General features: G+C 41.0%; 1 protein-coding gene across 1 annotated transcript in view; it reads left to right on the plus strand.

Annotated features, from left to right (window-relative positions):
• HSF2BP (heat shock transcription factor 2 binding protein) overlaps nt 1–18,701 on the plus strand; it is a gene marked incomplete at both ends in the record, with an annotated part of 35,580 nt that extends 16,879 nt beyond the window's left edge. The window contains 4 exons of the mRNA XM_079544830.1: nt 61–199; nt 2,296–2,413; nt 9,842–9,945; nt 18,493–18,701. Of these exons, the coding sequence (XP_079400956.1) occupies nt 61–199; nt 2,296–2,413; nt 9,842–9,945; nt 18,493–18,701 (570 nt within the window). The remainder of the gene's footprint in view (nt 1–60; nt 200–2,295; nt 2,414–9,841; nt 9,946–18,492) is intronic.
• Nucleotides 18,702–23,552: the final 4,851 nt, after the last annotated feature.

The raw sequence follows: 23,552 nt of genomic DNA on the forward strand, positions 1-23,552 counted from the left end.
TCTAATAATCATAGTCACTGTAGTGTGGATAATCTTTTTTTTTCTCCTCCACGCTTGCAGAGCAAGGCAGCAAAGTTTTTTACTATCACTGCACAGACTATGGAGAGCTTTGTGAAGTCATTAAGTGAAGACATGAAACAGCAGGATTTGGATTCTGATGAAAATCAGTTTGTGTTAGCGTTGGCAGGGATTGTAACAAGTAAGTTAATGTTATCTCTCAAAATAGCATTCCATGTACACTGGGAATTTCTTTATTGCTCTGTATGTACCACAACAATTACAGCCTTCTGAAGTCAAATATTTAGTCAGTGTTGGTATCTTGGGTGACTTCTAGTCTTCTAAAGCTCTAGCAGATTTTTTTAATTTGGTAACTCTGTGAGGAATTGAACTTTCTGAACTTCAGTTAAGGATGTGATGTGTAAAATTTGTTCAGTTCTGAAATTTCTTAGCACTTCTGGTCAATCTGAAGTAAAGCAAGTACTCTTTCACTAGTCATCTGCACTCACCTTGCTTTGTAAATGTCAAGCAGTGTACTGTCTGAATCACAGATAGTGCTCACATCTTTGAGATGTTCTAGCTGCAGATGATGCAGTCATCTCAAGGTATGTGTTCAGCATTTTGAATTTGTGTAAGAGTCTTGTTGTCAGGTGGACTCCATCTTCGCTGTCTTCTAGATCCCCAATTCAATGATCCTAAGAGAAGTAGAAGTTAATGAATGTTACTTCCACCCTAAATATTTTTTTAGAGGTAGAAAATAGATGGGAATCACAGAACAGAAGGAAGACAGAGATTGTCTCTGTATGGCTGCCCTTGGCTTGGAAGGCTATTATAGATAGGGATGATACATCAACTGCAGTGCAGCTGTCAGAATGGTATTAGTTAATGATGTGATGCAAGGTAGGTGAAACAATGGCTGTACAAATGAATCTTGCATTAGTGGCTTTTCTGAATGTATGATTTTAGATGCTGGTGTGCCATTAAAGAAATAAGAAATGATATGTGGCACATTGTGCCACTGTACCAACTAAAGGTGGGATGCAGTTCTCTCCAATAGCTTCACCAGAAAAAAAAAAAAGAAAGAAAAAAAATAGAAATAGAAGCATAGCAAAAGTAAAGTCAGAACAAATAAAATGTTTAATGGCCTGTGTGGGGGAGGATGACAGTGTTCTGCCTGAAGAGGAATCAGTGTGGTGGAACGAAATCTTGCCTCACTGAGGCTGATTTTTTTTCCACTGAATTAAGTGATGCCAAGGTTTTTCTCTTTGTAATTTAGGAAAGGGGTTGCTGAAACTTAAGTATGATAAAGGATACAGACATACAAATGATGTAGAAGGTACGAGTGTAATCCTCCTAGTATTACATTAGAGGAGGATAGCTGGTCACTAAGTGCCAAGTATTCAGAAGTCGGAGAACAACAGAAGTTCTGAGTGCAGTCTTAACACAGCCCAGCATGAACACACATTATGGCACCAATCCTTAATTATGTGCTGTATCCTTTGAACATCTGCTTAATTCTGAGTTTAAAAGGCCTTTAAAACTAAAAAAAAAAAATAAAAATGGACATTCATGGCAGAGAGAAACTGAGGGTACGTGGAGGAACTTCGTCATGCAGTACATCCCAAAATCTGCCCTGAATTGTGTCAGTCATTACATTCATGGTACTTCACTCATTTGGAGGAGGCTTGAAAGTCCAAGTTGCTTGAAGATGTTTTACACATAAGGATTTCCTGAGTTACAGGACTAGCATAAGGGAAAATATTTGAGGAAAATCTGTTTTAGAGCAGTAGTCATTGGAAATGTTTTTGCCACTTGGTTCGTGCGTGAATAATGTAGTGCCTGCAGAGAATTAGGAAAAGAACTCTGAGTAGACTTTCACAAGTATTGCAGTTGTGTAATGTGCCAGGCATATTGGATTGAGTGACTGTAAAGCAATCTCCAATCCTGTTCCTGAAAATCAGAATTTATGATGATCAGCTTTGCTTCATTCCCATGGTACTTGTAGATTTTAGGCTAGAACTGCTTGAATCCGTCCTTTTGTTTCATGATAACTGTGTTATTGCTAGAATGCTGGCCACTCTGAACAAATATTTGAACTATTGAAGTAGAATTATGAGGGAGTTTGATCAGAATCATTTGCTGTTTCGGTATTTGCTCTGACGATGGATGTAGCTTCAAGTTGATGCAGATACAATAGTTCATTCATCACAGCTGACATTTTTTTACTTGTTCTGGTAATTATCATAAAGTTATGTTTGAAACATGAATTTTATGGTGACATTTTGTGTTCTCTCACAGATGTGGCTGCACTGGCTTGTGGCCGTGAGTTCTTGGTTAGTTCAAGTCGTGACCTGTTGGACACAATGATGCACCTCCTGGGAGAGATGAAGCCAGGACTTTGTACAAAGTTTAAAGTGTATGATGACTTTTTTTTTTTAATTCTTTGAATGTAGATCAGTGATAAAAGCAGTGTTACCACTTTCCCATTATTATTTCCTTTCCTGGAGGTGAGGCATAACGGTTGGAAACTTTCCACAGAAGCATTCCTTGCAGATACATTAGGCTTACCTGCAAGGCTAGCTTTATCCAGGTTTTGTGTCCCTTTAAAAGACTCCTAAGCACTGTAATGCTGCCCACCTACCTTAGGAGGGGCTCATTGTTTGAGGGTCAGATAAGGAAAGCATGAGGTCAAGCTTTAAAATAGAGATAACTGTGGGAAATGTAGATTTGTGGGTTTGTATTTGTTCTCTTCCACTACGAAGAATACCTACTTGCTTAAGTGAAAAAAGTGCTCTGCTAAGAGCAAAAATTAGATTACTGAATACTAAAACATTAGTAGCCAGAGGCACTGTACACTTGTAATAGGTGCTGCCTGTAAAGGGACTTCATGACAGAGAGATGAAAGAAAAGCCCGTGTTACACCCTTCAGCCACTGAAGAAGTTGTACTTAGTAAGTGGTGGAGAAACTAAGAAAGTTGCTAGCTGTGTCTTTTTCTCACACCTTTTAAAGCTGAGAAGAATGACTTTAGCAAGCAAATTACCACAGCTTATCAAGTACTTACTATTTTGCTACACAGTGGACACTAGCCATGTCATGTCATAGAATCACAGAATCACAGAATGGCCTGGATTGGAAAGGACCTCAAGGATCATGAATCTTCAACTCCCCCACCACATGCAGGGCCACCAACCTCCACATTTAATACCAGACCAGGCTGCCCAGGGCCCCATCTGACCTGGCCTTGAGCACCTCCAGGGACGGGGCATCCACAACCTCTCTGGGCAGCCTGCGCCAGCACCTCACCACTCTCATAGTATAGAACTTCGTGGTTAATTTGTTCTTGAAGATGGTTTAAGCCAATGTGTGTGGTTTTGTTTTTATCGCTGGACAGGGAGTGCATGCTATGAATTCATGCACAAGCTAGCTATCGCAGTTCAGCTGACAAACAGCAACCTTGTCAGCCACAATAACCCAATTGCATCTCTGTGCGCGCACTTAAGCAGCTTGTATGTGATGAGTATGAAATCAGGCTCAGTCCTAAATTCGGATAGGTTTTATATTGCTTAACCTCAGCTGTCTGAAAGCTAGTGGTCAAGTATCTGGTGGCTTTCTGTGCTTCTTCCTACCATCAGTGCAAAGAGATGGGGCTGTAAAATGACTCATTCAGCCCATGTTGGAAGTGAATAAGCTGCCCTCTGAAGATACTTGCCTTTACATGAAGGGTAGCGAAGAGGAAGCTGAACAGCCTGTGCTGTATGCAATAGATAGATACTTCGGGGTCAGTCGTTTCCTGTGTTTCCCAAGCTTTGGTCTTGAAGGTCAGCCTCAAAGCAAGCTAGTTAACACTTGCAGCGGTGTTTTTCTGTTAAGTCCCAACTAAAAGATTCAACTTAAGAAAGAGAAGATAGTTTGTGCCTTTGTGTATTTATGGAAAAATACTAAGAGAGGTCCTACAGTGGTTGAAAGCATGCATGTCAACAGAAAAAAAAAAAAAAAAACCAACAAAAAAGGATTTTCTTTAATGGGGAGGAGGGAAAGTGTTCCTAAACATAGTCAAGATTTTAAGCAAATGAGCAGCTGTGGGGTAAGATGTGATTTTTGAACATTTCAGGTTGTATTAATGTAGTTTGATAATGCAATTGGATTTGAAGGCCCTCCTTTTGAAACGATATTTTGTTTTAATTATATTTCAAAATCTGCCAGAAGACTCGCATGTGATGCTGTGAACATTGTGGCCGTACTGCAGTACAAATACTGAAATATATGAAATAGAAATAAAACACAGAATCAATCCCATGAAGCAGTTAGGGGTTCAATAGAGCCTTTTGGTATAATAAATTGAGTGAAGTCTAAAGAAGAATTTGCACAAGAAACATTTAGATGCTGTACTGAGGGGCATGGTTTAGTGGAGAAATATTGGTGGTGGGTGGGTAATTGGATGGGATGATCTTGGAAGTCTTTTCCAACCTTGGTGATTCTGTGATTCTATATACACATACAGACAGATATTTTTACAGCTCTGTCTTGTGGATGAGAATGTCCATCATTTTAGAAGGGTGGTGTATTTCTCTCAAAATGTCACCACTCGCTGCATTGCATAGAATCACAGAATTGCTCAGGTTGGAAAAGACCTTGAGGATCATCGAGTCCAACCACAACCTGACCATCCTACCCTAACTCTAACAACCCTCCGCTAAATCATGTCCCTGAGCACCACATCCAAACGGTTTTTAAACACATCCAGGGATGGTGACTCAACCACCTCCCTGGGGAGCCTATTCCAGAGCTTAGCAACCCTTTCTGTAAAGAAGTGTTTCTTGATATCCAACCTAAGCTTACCCTGGAGCAACTTGAGGCCATTTCCCCTCCTGTCCCAGTGAGAAGAGACCAACCCCGCTCTCGCTGTAAGCACCTTTCAGGTATTGGAACAGAGCGATAAGTTCTCCCCTCAGCCTCCTCTTCCCCAGACTGAACAGCCCCAATTCCTTCAGTCTCTCCTCATAGGACATATTCTCCAAGCCCTTCACAAGCCTTGTTGCCCTTCTTTGGACCTGCTCCAGCACCTCAGTGTCCTTTCTGTATTGACGTGCCCAAAACTGAACACAATACTCAAGGTGAGGCCTCACCACTGCTGAGTGTAGAGGCAGGATGACTTCCCTGGTGCTGCTCACCACACCATTCCTGATACAAGCCAGGATGCCATTGGCCTTCTTGGCCACCGGGGCACACTGCTGGCTCACATTCAGCCAACTGTCCATCAGTACACGGTCTCTTTCCATCAGGCAGCTTTCCAGCCACTCCTGCCAGAGCCTGTAGGGTTGCCTGGGGTTGTTGTGACCAAAATGGAAAGAAATTACTGACTTAACATTTAGGCAATAAAAGACAAAATTTGGCTTCATATTTTCAAGGATGTGTTTGTCCTTTGCTCAGTTTTGTTGCTTTAAAATTATTTTTTAGCTTCTATTTTCAAAAGTATTTTTCTTTACTGTGTGACAAATAGGGGGAGACTGTGACTAATTCTGCACGCAGCAGAATCGAACACCAAGTAAACTGGAAAGAGAAGTTCTCTTCTTTCCCTCTTTTAGTTCTAGCAATCCTGTGAGGGTTTTTTGTTGTTGTAACAATGTATAAATAAAACATTTAGGGGAAAAGTTTCCAATTATTCTCACAATGCTACACTATCCATGTAGCTAAAGCTTCTATGTGGCTGCTAGGACTGAAATCTCATGACGTTATTTTGCCTTTCTGAAATCATGGTGTAAAAGATTTTACATGGCGTTGCTGTAGGCTTTGATCAACACTAATAATTATTAGGTGGTCAGTAAGCATTTACACAATTGTTTATGTCTGTAATTAAATTGATAGGAATCTTCAGCTTTGCTCGTGTAGCACTTGGAAGCAGCCACTAAGAATATTTCACTTTATGTACTAATCCCATCTATTAAGCAAAAGGGCCTTCACAGTGGTTTTAGCTGTAGATTTTAAAGCAGTGACAGATACAGTAGTACACAATGTTAATTATTTTGGAATTGCCTAAATATGAAGACTGTGAGGCGCATAACTAAAGAACTCTCCACACTGACAGAAAGCAGAAAATACTGTCTATGAAGTCATGCTGTGTGTCAGATTTCCTTCATAAAAATACGAATGACAAAAAGTACTTACTAGCATGTGCAAGTACTGGTGATATAACTGGTATGAAGGGCCTGGAAAAGTTTGTATTGTACACATGTGTGTTTAATTAGTAATAATATGCTACTGTAGGATGAGGCCCTTAGTGCTGGTTAGTGGGATGGGCTGAGTCCTGTTGTGACCCTGCAAACCACAGCACTTTACTGGATCACCAGCACAACTCAAGTCTCTTTTGTCTGCACATAGCAAACAAGTAAAAGAAGAATACAAACATAGCGGTATCTCTTTACGTCACTTTATTTCTAACTGTAAATGTCAAACAGATTAATGATGAAAGAAATTGTCGAGAAATATTAGCACTTTCCATTGTGAGGTATTGTTTTTTGATCATTTTAATTCTGGCTGATTAGATGTAATTGCAGCTGTGCTGCTTTGTCAGGGCTTGGATTCTGGATTGCATTAAGAGCTGCAGGAGCCATATAAAAAGGAGCGTGTGGGCTTTATGGCTGCAAATTCAATTCCACAGCACCTCTCACTGCTTACTGATGGCCACTGATGCAGTAGATTTAATAATCTATTGCTCTTGTTTCTAACTACTTAAGAGCCTGAGTGATCAAACTCGTAGCAGTGCAGCAGTTAATGTAGCTTATCTTTTGTTGCAGACTGAACTGAGTTGTGTTGCTTTCCTTTCCTGCTATATGAAGATATGCGTGGAGACTGCTGGAAATCCTGCTGATGGCAGATTAACTTAAGCCGTGTTCACTTAAGAATGAGATGCGAGGTGTGAAGACTGTTAGGAGTAATGTTATTTCCCTCTTGTTTGGAAATGGTGCCAGTAGGATAACAGGCAGCTTTATCACAGTCGTGAGAGATAGCAGCAGCCAAGCCAATCCCAGAACAGGACAGAGAATTCCAACCTGCTCCTGTTTCTCTATAGTTGTTTGTATGAGACCTAGTGCTATGTTCTGAGTATCATGATGTGCTCTGTCAATGTTACAGGAGCTGCATTCGTTCATCTTCCCTTTTCATTGTCCAGAGCATTGACTTACATGTTGTCATCTTTGAAAATTAAATAGGAATTCATAGCATCAACCGTAGCTTTTTTAAAGTGCACTAATCCTGTCATTCCAGCCACTGCACAGCTTTTAAGATATTCTGCATAAAAGGCAGGGTAGGAGAACATCACTGGAAGGGGGAAAGGATATGTGAGACAACTTCTGACTCCAGAACTTTTCAAGCGCATCGGGGTCATCTTGGCTGGAAGTTTGTAGTGGTTGAGTGTTATTCTTCACTGAGAGGGCAGTGAGGTGCTGGCACAGCTGCCCAGAGAAGCTGTGGTGCCCCATCCCTGGAGGCTGGATGGTTGGATGGGGCCCTGGGCAGCCCAATCCTGTGCACTGTGCAAGTGCACAGTGTCCCTGTCTGTGGCAGGTGGGTAGGAAGTTCCGACCCAAACCATCCTACAGTTTTAGGATTGGTTTGCCTTGTTAACATCCATGGCTTTATTTTTTTTTTTTTCCTGTATGCTTTCTACCATTAAGTAGAAAGGTTCCTGCTGGCAGTTAGAAGAAAATGGAAATAATTCTGAGGTAAGCTCACTGACACTACCTAGATGAAAAAGAAAATTTTACACAAAATTTGCACAAAAACTCTGATCAGAAATATGGAAGGCAGTGTGATTTTATCTGCATCAAACGTTTGAAAGCAGAACTAGCTCAGCAGAAGCTGCAGGAGAAGGTTTAGTGTCAAGAAAATCCTTTGCATTTAGTGTTAGTAGTTGCTAGTGCTGAAAAGTGGAGATGTGTTTGGGGCCTCAGGGTGCTACATTTGTCCAACAATCTGAAGCAGCTAAAACTGCATTTTGGCCTAGGCACTTTATCTGCACAAACTGGCAAAGATGCCATTTCTCTGTGTAGCATCCTATGTCTTACAGCATCACACCAGCACTCAGCTGAGGCTGATGCGCTTAGTACTTGGTAGTCAGCCCCCCCCTTTCCTGATGGTTTTCAGATTTTTTCAAGTTCCTGTTCATACTGAAGGTTCTCATGTTTGCAGTAACTTAATTGGAAGCCATCTTGAGAGAAACTGGTGGGATCAGCAGGCTGGAGTCATCCTGTTCAAATACCAAGACTTCTCCAACAAATCTCATTTTCTCCTTGTAGAAACGCTGAGAGTGGTTTAATATGTAACTTGTTTTCTGTGCAGTCCCAAAAGAGGACTAATGCACCTCCTTATTTAGGGGGCTGATAAATTAGGAAAAACAGTTTTGGGGAGCTTTTGAAAATGTAACTGAAATGAACGAGTTGTGTTTTTATTGTGTGGTTCACACGCTGAAGTGCAGTGTGACTGTAAAGAGCAGCAGTCTTGGTTTCAGTTTGTCAGAGGTGTCACGTTAGATTTTTTTTCAGTTCTCAATTAAGTAAATTCTTTGTAGCTGCAAGACTGTAGGCGGTCTTTGTTAACCTAGAAGACAGCTTATGGGTTCTGTCCTTTGTCAACCTGAATGACCGTAATAAAAAACGAAAAGAAATCACCTTCTAAGAAAATTGTCTTTTTTCTAAGGCTTTGAGGTTGCCCAAATGTCATTTGGAAACAAGTTTTGAAGAGGTGTGGGTGAGAGTAGCATTTGGCCTGTGCTATCCTGTGTTGATTTGTGCTAAAAGCACACTTATGGCCAAATTGAAGTCTGGTGCTGTTGTCTTAAAACAAACCAAAAAAGGCCAGATGTCTTTCCACTTGTGAATTGAAACTAATCAATCAGGATTCCTGAAGGCAGAATGAATAGAAAAGCCTGCGATGACATTTTAAGAGATGAGCAGTCTTGTTTTTTCACAGCAGGGTCTCCATTTACAGGCCAGCAGCATCCGGTTGGATGAGGCCTTGGGCTACCTGATCTAGTGGTTGGTAACCGTGTACAGCAGGGGGGCTGGATGATCTTTGAGATCTTTTCCAACCCAAGCCATTCTGTGATTCTATATTTGTGATTCTGTGGTCACGCTGCCTACCACCTGTGGCAGAAAGCAGCAGTCCAGCATAGGAAGAAGCATGCTAAGCTGAATTGTGACTACCCGCGCTTCCTTTTTTTATACTTAGAGCCTGCTCCCTTCTTGTAAGTGCTTCAGTAGGTGTAGTCACTTCCCTGTAAGAGGAGAGAGAATGCGTTGGTTCTCGCTGTGCATTAGCTATGTATTACATCTGTCCTCATCTGCTGTAGAAATAAGATAATACTTCAAAGAGAATGGCCTAAGCTGTGTGTCTGTTTCAGCTGACCGTAGGATTGGTGTACATAAGGCCTGCGTTGCACAACCAGTGGAGCACATCCTTTGATGTTTTCTAGTACTCAGCCTACAGCCTTTCTTTTTTTGTGTTTCCTGTTGGCCCTTTTACTTGTCAGAGCAAGCAGCTCTGAAATCTTCTTGTGCCCAGCACAGATTATCACTGTGAACCTGTTGTGTAGATTGTATGGGCATGTAAAGCCAAATCCTGCTTTTGTATGTTTCATGTATGTTTGATGAGCCTTTTAGGTGGCATGTTTTTCTACAGGAGTGAAATATGTAATCATACTGTAGCGTTTGAAACTTGTTTCTGTCCTCAAGGTATAAATGATGAGGTGACACTTCAGCATCAATTCATGATGGGCATAAGTAGAAAGAGATAACAAAAGATGCAAAGAAATGAAAATAAATCACTTCTTTTTCCTTTCAATTTTAGGCTAATGCTAATGTCACTTTACAACGTGAGTATCAACTTGAAAGGCTTGAAGTACATCAGTGAAAGTCCAGGTTTTATCCCTTTGCTTTGGTGGCTCTTGAATGGTAAGTTGCTCTAAGAACCTTGTAAATTTGGCTTCGGGGATTGTAGATTGTGGGAATATGGCAGGTACAAAATAGAAACCTGACCGTGGAAAGCTTTTGTCAGATTAAAAGTTAACGACAAAGACACACGGGGAGGAGGTGTGCATTTCCCACAACATTTCTGATACTGTATGTAATACTCCATTAATATAAAATTTATGGCTGATATTAAAAATAAAGAATGGTGAGATGTTGTGAAGTGCATCAGAAAAGTCGCCTGTATTTTTGTATACCAACTTTAAAACCCGAGTGAAACTAAGATCACTGAAATACAACAAGGGAAAATGTAACTGTGTCCTGAGACATCTGGGAGAAACGTTCTTTCAGAGGCCTCAAATCCCTGTATAAGAGCCAGCTGAGATTGACGTTGCTGGCATACGTTGGAACTTGGCTGGCAGCTGTGTGCACAGCTTGTAAGGGACAGTAAGAGCTGCAATAACTACAGAGCCATGACACTGTCCTGCATGTGAACTGCAACTAGAGTTTGCTCTGTCTTGGGTTTCTGAGGTTATTGTGGCTTGTCCATGAGAATATTTTTGGTGCTCATTTATTAGTATCAGGGAGGTTAGTCATCTTGGCACTCTGCATTGCTGTGCAAAACCCTGCTGTAACATGAGAAGTAAATACAAAAGGTAGCTGAAGTGACAGAGGTTGCATCTGCTTTTTCAAAGAACTAAATTCATGTTGAAGTTTTTGAAAAGCTTTGACTTGGGCTTGTAAACTGGAAGTTGTTTGTTTTTTCCACAGTTCTCTCAAGTATTTTAAGGTAGCCGTGCTTTTCACTAAGGAACTTATAGCTTTGCACTGCCATAGACTCTTCTGCAATCTCAGAAAATGAAGTAATCCTTGTAACGCTGTTGAAAAACACCTGTCTGTTTTTACAGCTTTTTAATGTCAGTTGAGAAAAATTATGTTCTCAGAGAGTACCCTGTGTATATCGTCCTTCGTTCTGCTGTATGTAGAAGTTGAACATATGCTAGTTCAGATTTTCCTTTACTCCATGTTTGGCTAATACACATGAGCTTTGCTCTAGTAAAGCAAACAAGCAAGCAAAAAAGCAACAAACCAAAATTTCAAAAACCTGGTCTAAATGTGAGTTCCCAAGTGTGCCCTTCTAAATTTTGTGATAAGATAAAGAAGCTGATCTTGTTTGATGCAGTCTTTTGTTTGAAGGAGGCTCCCAGGTCGTGCAAGAGAATAAAATAGGGCACAATTAGAAATAATTTACTGCTGTTAGTGGCAATAAGAAATTTGAAAGGCTACTTTACATTTTGATACTGTTAATTGTGTGTGGATGGGTTGTGGAAGGAAAAGATGGGCATGGCTAATTCCTTTATGTGTTGATAATAAGTTTCTCCCCATACAGCAAAGGAGGAAGATGCTCAGATAACCCGCATCTGCTAGTTCAGATTTTTGACTTGAGAGGAAGTCTGCTTACTGTCAAGGGAGATGGCTGACTAGTTTGTATATCGGATGAGAGGTTGGACCCAAGATGCAGTCTTGTTCTGGTCATTTTCTATGAGATCGCTGTCATTTTCTCTACATTTAATCAACCTCTGAACTTCTCCAGAATTCAGTAGCTTTCTCACGCACTTGCTTCTCTACTGTTTCTGCAGCCAGGATCTTCACCTTCTGCTGGCCCCGATTAGATTATAAACATCTGCAGTTGCCACAGTATAAAGACTTACATTTTTTTTCCATGCAAGAGAACTGAGCAATGCGGTTTGCTGTCAGTGTCCCGTATACGCTGCCGTCCTACAGGAAGCTTCTTCAAAGACTGTTTTGGCTAAGGCTTGAGAGATGATTCAGCTTTCCGCAGTTCTCTAGGCCTTTATCTGCGCTTTCGCTAAGAGAGTCTTCTGAAAGCATCCTCTGACTTTTTTTTAATTTTCAGCGAAACATCTTGTTTATGTCACCAATCTACAAGTATCCATGATCTCAGACTATACATCCAGGCCAATTGCTTGTGTACAACAGATAAATCCCTCAAGTTCTTTCTCAGAATTTTCAGTCACTTCCCAATCTTCTTGTCCCCCAGGGAAGAATGTCCTTCTCATTTTTCCCCTGTACTCAGCACTAGTGAGGCCGCACCTCGAGTACTGCGTCCAGTTTTGGGCCCCTCACTGCAAGAAAGATATTGAGGCCCTGGAACGTGTTCAAAGGAGGGCAACAAAGCTGGTGAGGGGTCTGGAACACAGGCCATATGAGGAGAGGCTGAAGGAGCTGGGAATGTTCAGCCTGGAGAAGAGGAGGCTCAGGGGAGACCTCATTGCTCTCTATAACTTCCTGAACGGAGGTTGTAGTGAGCTGGGGGTCGGCCTCTTCTCTCGTGTCATTAGTGATAGAACCAGAGGGAATGGCTTCAAGCTACGGCAGGGGAGATTCAGGCTGGACATGAGGAAGTATTGCTTTTCAGAAAGGGTGGTCAGGCACTGGAATGGACTGCCCAGGGAGGTGGTGGAGTCACCGAGCCTGGGGGTGTTCAAGGAAAGGCTGGATGTTGTGCTGAGGGACATGGTTTAGTGGGAGCTATTGGGAATAGGTGAACGGTTGGACTGTATGATCTTTTAGGCCTTTTCCAACCTTGGTGATTCTATGATTCTATGATTCTAAGTAAAGTAGAGAGGAAACACACGATATCTTGATTTTCTTTATTCTCCCTTGTTACATCTAAAGCAAAGAGTGGTTTGATTCAGATTGTCTGCCTGATCGACTTTTTTGAAATATGCCTTGACATTGAACACATGGATGATAAGAGAAAGGAGGCAAACCTGGTAATGATTCCTAGTGGAGAAAGAATGTTAACAACAAAGGGATTTTGTCTGTTCTACTGTCTTTAGAAAATTTGGATGAGCCAGAATGTCTTCACATGCACTAAAAAGAATTCTTAATAGCTCCTTCTGCTGGAGGCTATACTGAAACAGGCAAAAAACAAATGCTTGACACACTTTCTGAAGGTAATGCAGAACTGTGCTTAGCACTGTATGACATAGACTGTTCTTTTCCTCTTTTTTCCCTCCGTATTAAGTACTGCCTGAAAGGTGGGGCATCCTTTAATAAGCAAGAGTGATCACTGAAAAAAATAGTCCCATAGCTATGCAGCTGTTGTATTCTTGCATAGCTATCACCTATTCCTACCTGTATCTTCCCAGCCTGGTGGGAGCATGAAATATGTGGATGATGACTCAGATTTCTGTCTGTGAAGCAGCTTGTGGAATTAGTAGGTTTCTCTTCTTGTGGAGCACCATTTGTGTGTAGAGCAGCTGTTGCTGTCTTGGAGGATATAGGCAGCTTTAGTTTTCTCCATCTCCATCTGCTGTCCCTGTGTTGATATCTTGGGTAAAGGTTTTATGTAACTTTCAGATTTCAGGAAGCTCTGTCCTCAGCAGTAGAAAGAGAAGTTATATAACTTTAGATGGAAATCCTCTTGAGATTTGTCGGTATTTTTTTGCTGGTGCTTTACTTCTGCAGATGCATTAAGACTTTCAATCTGCCATTTTCAAAGAGGTAGACTGAGACTTTTCCCTGCAAAGGATCTTTTGAAGAAGTTGGAGTTAGCTCCAGTGTTACTGGTAAAGACTAAGTTTTGTTTTTCATTTTTAATCATACAGAGCATGTACAAACAAGTGAGGGCTGGAGAAAATTGGGCTCTTCACTTTTTTTTTTGTTTGTTTTTAACTCATGCATCCATTTTGTTTTTCCTTTTTTTTGTTTTTTCTTTTTTTCCATGTATTGCAGTTCTTGTTCTTGTTGGACGTATTAGAGAGGTAGAATTCAGAGAGACTATGTCAATGACATTTCCCATCCTTGCTGGGAAATTGCTCCAGGTACTTCATTAAACAAAAGACAAGAGACATATGACTAATCTTAGATCTCTCCCTTCAGCTTCCTCCACCACAATTCCATACGGAAATCTAACCTTGTTTATCCAAATTCTTTGCAAATGACGGTCTCTGTTATAAATGTCTATATGAAGCACATTCTCATTTTGCTGCCTGCAACCTTCAGTATTTGCTCTTCATGACTAATCCTGACAGCTTCTTTCTTTTCGTTTTGGATTGGTTATAGCTGTCAGAATTTTGGAAATTCAGGTTAAATGCATGGCAGCGTGCTATTTAAAAGACATCTGGACAAACAGAGCTCTGCTATTCATGAATCAGTGTCTGTATTAGAACAAATTTTGGTTGGTAAATAGAAACCTCAGTTACCAGTTTTTCCAACTCTCAGCAGTTTCATATTCTTTTTGCTGTCTTAAGAAGAGGATTACCCTACTTGTCCTTAAAGAACGCATCTATTTTCTTAAATGGAAAGATGTCAGCTCTGACACAAAAAGTCCCTGAACCACTGCTGACTGAAAAGCTCGAAAGCGGCTAGAGGAGGTCTCACTGAATACTTGCCCTTTTCCCCTGCTCTTCTCTAAGAAGCAGATTCTGTTTTTCTAAATAGAGCTCTTGGTGAGCCCTGAGAGGCTGTCATTACCATCTGAGGAGGAGTTTCTTGACCAGATCCTCCTTCTTAACATCAGAGCTGTGCAAACTGATGTTCTCCATCCTGACAGTGGTTTTCCTTTTGTGAATATATGTAAGGAACCTTAACTCTGGTGAATGCATCTGTCACTGTAAAGCACTAGTTTGGTCTCCTGTTGATCAGTAGCTATTTTGGGAGTCCTCAGATGCCCAAATTAGGATTGATTGAAGCTGGGGAATGCACCTAACAGGTCACTTAGGAGTCTGTCTGCTGCAGGACTGCATCTGTGTGAGTTCCTTTTCACTCTCAGCCCTATATGTAGCAGTCAGGCAAATTGGGTCTGCATTGACTGCTATGGTCTCCTTCCTTGAATCTCCCTAAGGATTTCCCTGGTAAAAGTATGACAAGCATGTATCTGTAGGGGAGTGGGGATTTCTGCCGAGCTGAAGTCCGTGTATGACCGTGAAAGCAGTTGCTTGGCCAGGGAACAGACTGAAGCAAATCCGGCTGCTCTGCAGGAGCTGGAGAGGATGTTTTGCAGAGCAAAAACGCATTTGCATCCATAGGAATTGCAACAGCAAAGCTGTTCTTTTTACTGCCACGATGTTCTCCCTGCTCCTTCCTCGCATAGTGTCTATGTTGCAATACCTCTTGGCTCTCGGACCAATCAGCATTATGAAAGTGTCCGGAAAACTCTGCATGCTGCAGATATTGGCTCAGCTCCACCAGCATTAGCGCTGTGGAAAGATCTTACATGGAACTAGCTGTGGCCCTATCTCTCTCTATTAGACCCACTGTGAACGTAGTCAGTTTGACAGGTTCATAAAAAGGAATGGGAGAGGTTGTCCCTTTGTGCTAGAATCAGACAGTGATTGAATTGAATTACATTAGCAGCAGTAATGGGAAGCTTTTGAAATATTGCTCTCGTACATAGGCATAGCTGTAAACTGCTTGCTGGTAATAAATCTTACACTCAGGTGGCCAGGGAATGGTACAGGCACGTGTAAATGGAGCTCATGCAGCTCAGAGCCAATTGTAGATAAGCTGTTTAGCATTGATGTAATGCAATTACTTAAATCCCGCTGTAGGGAACAGTTCATCTGAGAGCATGGTGCTAATGACAGATGTGACTAAAGTCTGTCCACGTTATCAGTTGCTTTTGTCAGTGACTGAAAGCCAGTGACATCAAACAGTGGTGCTGGCAGCTCGCAGAACGTCAGCAAACTCCAGCAGCTCCAATACCTTGTTAAAATTGCATCAGCGCTTTGTGATGGCGGTAGGCTCACGCTCCGCGTGTGATCCCCGACTGAGGCAAGCAGCTTGATTTCTTACCCTATTGCCCAGAAATAATGACTGTAGTTTTGAAGTTTTAGTGCAGGAGATGTGTGTGCTGGTTGTTGGGAGGATATGATGCAGTGATTTGATTGCAGTGGAGGCTTTTTTTTTTCTTTTTTTTTTTTTTTTGATCTTGTACAAACAAGATGTTACTCAGCTAGTGTACAAATGACTAAATCTGGAAGCTATTGAAGTACACAGTGCTGAATAATGAAGATTCCTCACATTTCTTGTAACTATTCTCTAGATGGGGGTTTTAGAAAAAAACCTCCAAAGATGTTGAAGAGGGAAGGGTAAGATTTCTAGGGTTATTTTTAAAAATCCTCTTAGAAAACATGAGTATCTGTAGTAAGTACTATTTTCAAAATCATATGTAATTTTAAGGAAGTATATTCTGAGGCATATGTATTTGTTTAATTCAAGGCAACTCACAACACATGCACAACAATGGAAACTGGAGGTTAGATGCATATTATGTCATTTTCTGGTGCAGAATCATTTCCTTCCTTGTTAGAGTGAGTCAAGCTGTTGGGCTTCTCTGGCTGCTGTTGAAGATTCTTCCTAGAACCTCCTCACTTATTGGAAAATGTTGTTGCTAGTCAAGCTGGAGTTCATTTCCTGATCTCCTACAGGTCCTGACTTTATTACCCCCCTGGCTAACACTTGGTTCTTAATCAATTCTTTACTTTGTACAGCTTTTAAACTCTTGCAGATAATAGTAAAGTAAATGCATGTAACAGCACTAATAATGAAGCACTATTTATCCACATCTTACATACATGGAGCTTCCCAGCAGCATAGCAAATCACTGCAAGTATTAATGTCTTTATTACAAGGAGGGATAATCTCACACAGAGGAAGGCTCTAATGAGCTACATAGATTTCACTCCCAAAAGCTTCTTTCAGCCTATTTGGGTGTGTTTTATTGCTGCTATTTCCAGTGAAGAAATGCAGAATAATTCTAAGTACAAATAAAGGGGGCAATAAATATATAAATAAACACATAAAAAAAAAAAAAAAAAAAAAAAAGACTGGTAGGCATGAAGATAGAAAGGGATTCCATGGTCCCTCAGTCCAGGAACCAGCAATAGGAGCTGTTCTATGAGAATGGCCACTTCTGTGGTGGTGCAGCACTGATCATCACTGTTGTTTTTTTTAAATACTTACTCAAGTGACTTAAGTTATCCAGTGTGCCCAGTGACTAAGGATAGTCTTGCACAAAATAGCAGAAAATGCATTTTGTTGTTTGGTTTGGGGCAGTTGCATTTCCTAGGAGAAAGTAGAATTCTTTTCTCAAGAGGTTTGCACTTTAAATAGTGAAGAAAATGTGGTAGAAAATAGATACAGATCACATTTATTGAAAGAAAATGGGGGGAAAAAAGAGAGACTGGCTGTCTTGTGGGGATAGATCAGATGTCACAATTTTTAATATTGTTCTTCGGCGATGTGACAGTGGGAATTGCTTAAAAATTCCATCTGAACAGACAGTTTCATGCTTAAAGCCATAGTCATTTTCACTGTCCACCTTATTCCATTTTCTCCCTTGGATGCTTTTACATTTCCCCTTATGCTTTAATGGGTAATTCTCCTCACCCCTTTTCCAGGTTGTAGGTGTCACTATTAAATAAGCCAACAAATAAAAGAATTTGCCTCAGCCCGCCAAACATTTTTCCTTACAACTCAACACAACATGATTTGTTGCTGCACCACATTTATGCTCCTCCAGTGAGAATTTGGTCTCTGTGGTCATTTCAGGTACTTATTTCTCCCCAAATTCCAGCACATGGCTTTACTGAAGGCTGGCTGAAGATTGTGCATACTAACAACGAGCACATAAATGATGTATGGCAAATGGAGCAAATAACTTCTTCAGCCGTGAAACTGTATTATACATTTTCATTTGGAATATGCAGAATAGAGAATTGCAAAAATTGTGCTTTCTATGAGATGCTTTTGCTAAAATTATAAGCAACTAAAAGCAAACGGACTGTTGTGAACAATGAAAAGATAATGCTCCTAATGTTTGAGTAATTAAAATTGCATCTTGTTTTCCTAACAGTAGAGTTGTTATGTCTTCTTAGCTGAAGTCACTCAAAGGTCTTCCTTGGTAAATTTCTCTGATGCAACAATGCTGATCTTCAGTACCCATTTCGCTTTCATGTAGACTGATTTAAACTGAAAGGTTGATGTGTTGTTGCCAAGAAAGTTTTGTAAAGATAAATGTTGTATTGAGCTTTGAAGGAATCTGAAGGCTTATGTAAAAAATTAAAGGAAAGCCTTGTGTTTTACTGCTGATTTGATTAGTTGGTCTGTTTGTTTCTTAAGTCTAATTAGTCATGGGGTAGAGCTTGTTGTGCTCTTAAATTGTATTGCATCCAACAGTATATCTTGGTTACTGACTGAGTAAATTTAAGCTGATAAATTCCCTTATTTGTAGCCTTTTCAACATCTGAAAGATAAGAGAGAGGTTTCTGGCTGTCTGTTCCTCCCAAACACAACTGAATAAACGCTGCTGAAGAGGGCAGAGTTGTTGTTTCAGGTTCCTTCTGGAGCCAACAAGCCAGCACCAAATGGCATCTGCAGATTATGACACTGTGGTTATTCCCAGCCTGTCTGTGTGTTGAGCCGTGAGAAATGGCAGCATACTATTTTTTTGGGGAGGCTCACTTCTAATAAGCACTGGATTCTTTCCTCTTCCACTTCTAGACCCGGATACTGAAGTTTGCCTTCACGTTCTGCGGCTCCTCCAGTCTGTGATTCTGGAGCCAGAAGTATTGGCCAAGTCAGCCTGTGAGATGCGTGATACTTTGCCATTTCAACGTATCATTACACTGTCAAAGAGCCGCAATGCGGAACTGCAAGCACTTGCAAAAGAGCTACTTGAAGATCTTAAAATACTTGAGTATGAAGCATAGAAGAGCTCTATGACACCGACTGCTTATGTCTTTCCTGTATTTCTGTGCTGCGGGAGTTATTGGTAATTGTCTTGACGGAAAAATTCCCTGCATAAGTTTCTCTGACAAAGTTTCTTTATGAAATTAGGCAATCCAGGTACAATAATGCCGAGGAAAATATGTTGGGTTGTAAATGTCCAAGTAGGCAATCTGGTACAGATGGGAAAGGCTTCATTTCTAGGAGCGGAGTTTCGTTGATGATGGATTTCCAAAGTGCTACAGGTTATGTTGACTGTTTATCACATGCAGGGAGTAGAATGGTCATCTCATCCGTTGATGACGTGTTTGTTTATTGGAGTAGTAAGTAATCATTTCGGTCCATCCTTAAGAACTATTATACTGGAAGAGAACCTTGTTGCTTCTCATAATCCTGTGTCAGAATGCATCCCAAGTTCTAGTTTTATTGATCTTATTGCTCCTCTCTTTTTGCATTTTAATAAAATAAATTTCAAATTCTTTAACATGTGATGGATTCTGTTTTCGAAATTTGCATTCAGACTCACTGGAACTGCAAGTCAATCCATTTTATGGCTGCCAAGCATACTAGAAATCGAGCCATTGTTTTTTTCAAAAGCCCTGGAAAAAGGATAGTAATTACTGTTGTTTGTGGTACCCAGTGTGCAGAAGATGCTAGAATTAACAGCTTCTCTGTCATGAGCAGCGTTGCATTCCCTCAAAACTGTGCTGCTAGAGCTGCTTTGTATAACTTGCTTACCTCGGTGCTACATACAGACATTTGTGTGCTTTGCACTGGTAGAAGTTACACGTGTTTTTAGAAAAAAAATGTTGTCCATTTCTTTGATGGTAGAAACACAGCCAGTTAGGTGATGCTATTTGAAGGAGTAGCAAATGAGAAATGCAGAGCTGTGGTATCAAAATACTAAAGTTACTGCACATCAACTGTGTAACTAGCAAAATACAGAGTGGACATCTTTTAATCCAACTGTAAAGAAAACATATAGGATTTAAATATTGTCTAAGTATAGGGGTGAAAGCATTTCCAATAGACTTTTTTGCAGAATGATGAATATTCACAGTTGGAAATGTCATATACCAGCTGGAAAACTGGAAGTAATTGGCTCAAGCATTACAAAGAGTAGCTGTCTGATTTGGGACTGTTTCACATGAAGATACAAGTCTCACGCAGAAGGGTTGCACGGGGTTCTGCAGTGTCTGATTCAAGAGTACATTGAACTTGCCAGGTGCCAATTTTTGGAAGACTTTAAATCTTTTTTAAAGTGTGCTTTCTTTGGATTTGTTTTCTTATCTTGCTATCCTGGAGTTTAATCTTAAAAGGATCAGAGTGATAATCTGTAATTTCCCAGAATATCAACTCATGAAAGTGTTTGGTTTTAAGAAACTCTATGGGGCGTCCACTTTTAATTTAATGGATATCTGCTCATGATGGTCTTTCATCAAACTTTTGGTAGCCAATAAATAGCATTAAAAAGAAGAAAACTAGGTCAGCGAGCAGAACTGGTGAAGCCTCACGTCCTGTAGACTTGAGACTTTCCTTGAACACCTTTCTGTCCCTTCCAGCCCTTCCGTTATGAAACCACGTCCACCCAACTGACTGCATGGAGTGTGCTAGGTGAGGGTGACGTGGATGCTCACGGTCAGGTTAGTAACCTGTGGCAATGGGCTGTCAGGCTGCTGCCAAGGTGGGTGCACCCCAGTCTGCCAGCTTTGCCTTTAGAAAGTTTTTATAGAGATCTCTATTGCTGTTTACCCTGACTCTTCATGGAGCTCAAGGGAGCTTCTTTGAGAAGTCATCTCTTCAGCCAGATTTGCTGGGAACTGACCAACAGATTCAAATGATACAAGAGCGACTGGCAATGCAATTGCACCTCATTTCCCTATGAAATCAGGAAAACAAAAAAAGTCAGGACTTTTCATTAGTTGTATGTCCACTGAAAACCTCAATTGTGCTCAGCACTTAATAGCCAAGTTAAAATAGATGATTCCCAGCAGGCTGCTCAGATCTGATGATAAGTTTTTAATTGTTTCTCAGATGGTTTATTTTTCAGGCACAGCTCACCGGGACCGCTTCTTCAGAATCAAGCAATCAGTGATCCAGCCAGCTTAAGAAGATCATTTTTTTTTTCTGTCCTGAGGGTTTTATTATGCAAAATGGATGAAAAAGAGAGACTCACTCCATCTGTGAAACGTTTCCAAGTTGAACATGGAGCACAGTATGACTGGTGTGGTCCAAGACAAGTTAACATAAACATTGTAAATCTCAGGTTCTATTTTGCTGAAAAGTTTCAACCTGAAACTGAGAAACTAGGAAGTTTTACTGGTTTAGAACCAGAGTTCAGTGTATGGTTTGGAAATGCTGGGTTTAGAATGTTGCTTTTTCTGCATCCAACTGAAAAAAAAGATGTGATTATTCTGAATAGTAACTAATCAGCTGATCACCAGCTTGCAGGAGAACAGGCAGTTCAGACAGCCAAAGCAGCAGTTTCTGTAGCCCTGTTCAAAGTCTGGAGTTATTCCATTGAGCTTTTCCTCCATTGCACAATCTCAGAGTTTCAGTGAAGAAGAAAATACAAGTTTGGTGTTGGATTGAGATTATCCGAGTTACTCTAGATTTACAAGTGATTTATAGATTTACAGCTGAAAGTAGAATTTGACTCTTACGCTAAGCTGTCCCAAAAGATTAAAAATCTGTTTTAAAAGTCTTTAAAAGAAAACGCCTGTTTACTTCACGATATCAGCTGCACAATTAAAATTGAACTTTACTCCTTTGAGTTTTATATACTGCGTACAAAGCTGCTGAAATTGCGTCAGTTCACTGACACTCCTGGGAAATGCTCACTTTTCTCATTTGATGCTGATGATTGACATTAAAGGAGAAAGAAATGAGGATCCCCTAAACATATTGCCTGCGAGTTAAGAAATTCAGCTATACAACATCCTGCCCCACTGTTTGTTTGTGCAGGTTTTTAGGTAGTTTTTAAAAGGAGCTGGAAAACCTCAGTAGAGAAGAAAGTAAGAACCAGTCCGAAGGCAGATCTCTGACTTTCCTGGAATCTCTGTGCCCTGTGCTGAATGGCAGATGTGACAGCATGATTGTCCTTACATCTCTCAAGGGGGGGACTGCGATCTTCTATGAGAATGGCAGCCAGCTGCCCGGTTCCTAAGGGAAACAGATGTGTGGTTGCATGCTGACACTGACCTCTCACAGGAGTTTATGCCAAAGGTGGTGGATTAGGGTTCACAACACATCATCTTGTTACGATTGTTTAAGAGTGGAAGTAAGCAGTAGGACGAATTGTAGAGGGTGGTGATCTGTTCGTGTGGCCACGAGTGAACTTTCAGATGATTAAATTTCATTTTATTGTGCCAATCATTTAGCTGCTCCTTTGGGTTAACATTTGCACTTGTGATATGCCCTGATTAGCACAAATTGGACTTCAGAATTGATAAGATTTTACAAATCTTGCAAATGCTGTATGAATCATCTCTTCTACTGCTTTCAGTCTGGAATGATTCTGGAGGTGAGGAGAAAGGAGTTTTACCAGGGAGTAAGAAACCTCCATTTCCTCTGTATTTGCATGCTACCAGCTACAGACTGCTCCTTCCATACACGGCATCAAATGTGCAGCTGCATCATGCCATGTGTACCTTGTCCCATAGGCAATTCTCCTGATACGTATGCAAGACCTTTTGCAACTGCTGATTTCTTATGCATATGAGTTACGAGATACCACTGATAAAAGTCATCAGAAAACTCTTGAGGTCATACAGGTTTTAACTTCTCCAGTGCTTTTATGATGACCTTTACAATGTATAACTTGCTAGGTCAGAAACTTCAAAAAGACCTTGACCATATTATAGTTCCACATGTAATTTATAGGACTGTAATTTTTACTGTGGGTGCGACTGTGGTTACAGCATTTCTGACGCCAGGTGCTCAATCTCTTTGAATGTGTGTGTTTTTCATTTTCTGTGCTGTTTGGCTGCAGTCATAAGAGGCAGCAGTCGCTGAGAAAAGGAGAGGTGAGGGCCTCTAAAAGGGCTGGAGAAGGCAGGATGTAACACAACCAGCCAGTTCCAGACGAATAATGGAGGTCAGGGCCTACTGAGCTCCTTGAGTGGCTATCGTGCCACTTAGGTCTTGATTTGAGCTAAGGCAGAGAAAAGGGTTGGATGTTGAAAAAGCAGGTGAGCGTTTTGAAGCTTTCTGCAGAAAGAGGAAAGCTCGTTTTTATTCTGTAGTTGTGTCACCAATGGTGCCAAAGAGTAAGAGTCACCTTTTATTACCATAAAGCAAAACTGAGAGTGCAGGAAAAAAGCCCAGCACCTGACTCTGCACCCTTTTATCCTGCGCAGGATATGTCAGTGGAATCAGTTTCACAGGATCACAGAACAGTTAAGGTTGGCAGGGGTCTCTCTGGAGGCTACCTGGCCCAAGCACCGCTCCAGGAGGGACACCCAGAGCAGGGTCACCAGGATTGTGTTCAGGCAGTTTTTGAAAATCTCCAAGGAGGGAAATATTCACTTTATCTTAGCTATAGCATGTTTGAAATCTGTTCGTCTCAGTCAACTCCAGGGGACTTGTTGCTGTTGTTCCTGGCATTTTTCCAGCTCCCCTGGAGCTCTTTGGGGCCTTTAGTGCAGCACAAGGGTAGGTCTTCAAGAGAACTACTTCTGTTTGCTCAGCCTGTGGGTTTTCAGGAACTGCTGGAATGAGGAGGGGGGTGGTAACTGTTCAAAGACCAAGGACAGTCATCTTTGAGTCACATTCTATAGAATCATAGATCCGTTTTGAGTTAGAAGGGACATATAAAGGCCATCTGGTCCAACACC

This window comes from Tetrao urogallus, assembly GCF_951394365.1.
Source record: "Tetrao urogallus genome assembly, chromosome: 1".
Lineage (NCBI taxonomy): Eukaryota > Metazoa > Chordata > Aves > Galliformes > Phasianidae > Tetrao > Tetrao urogallus.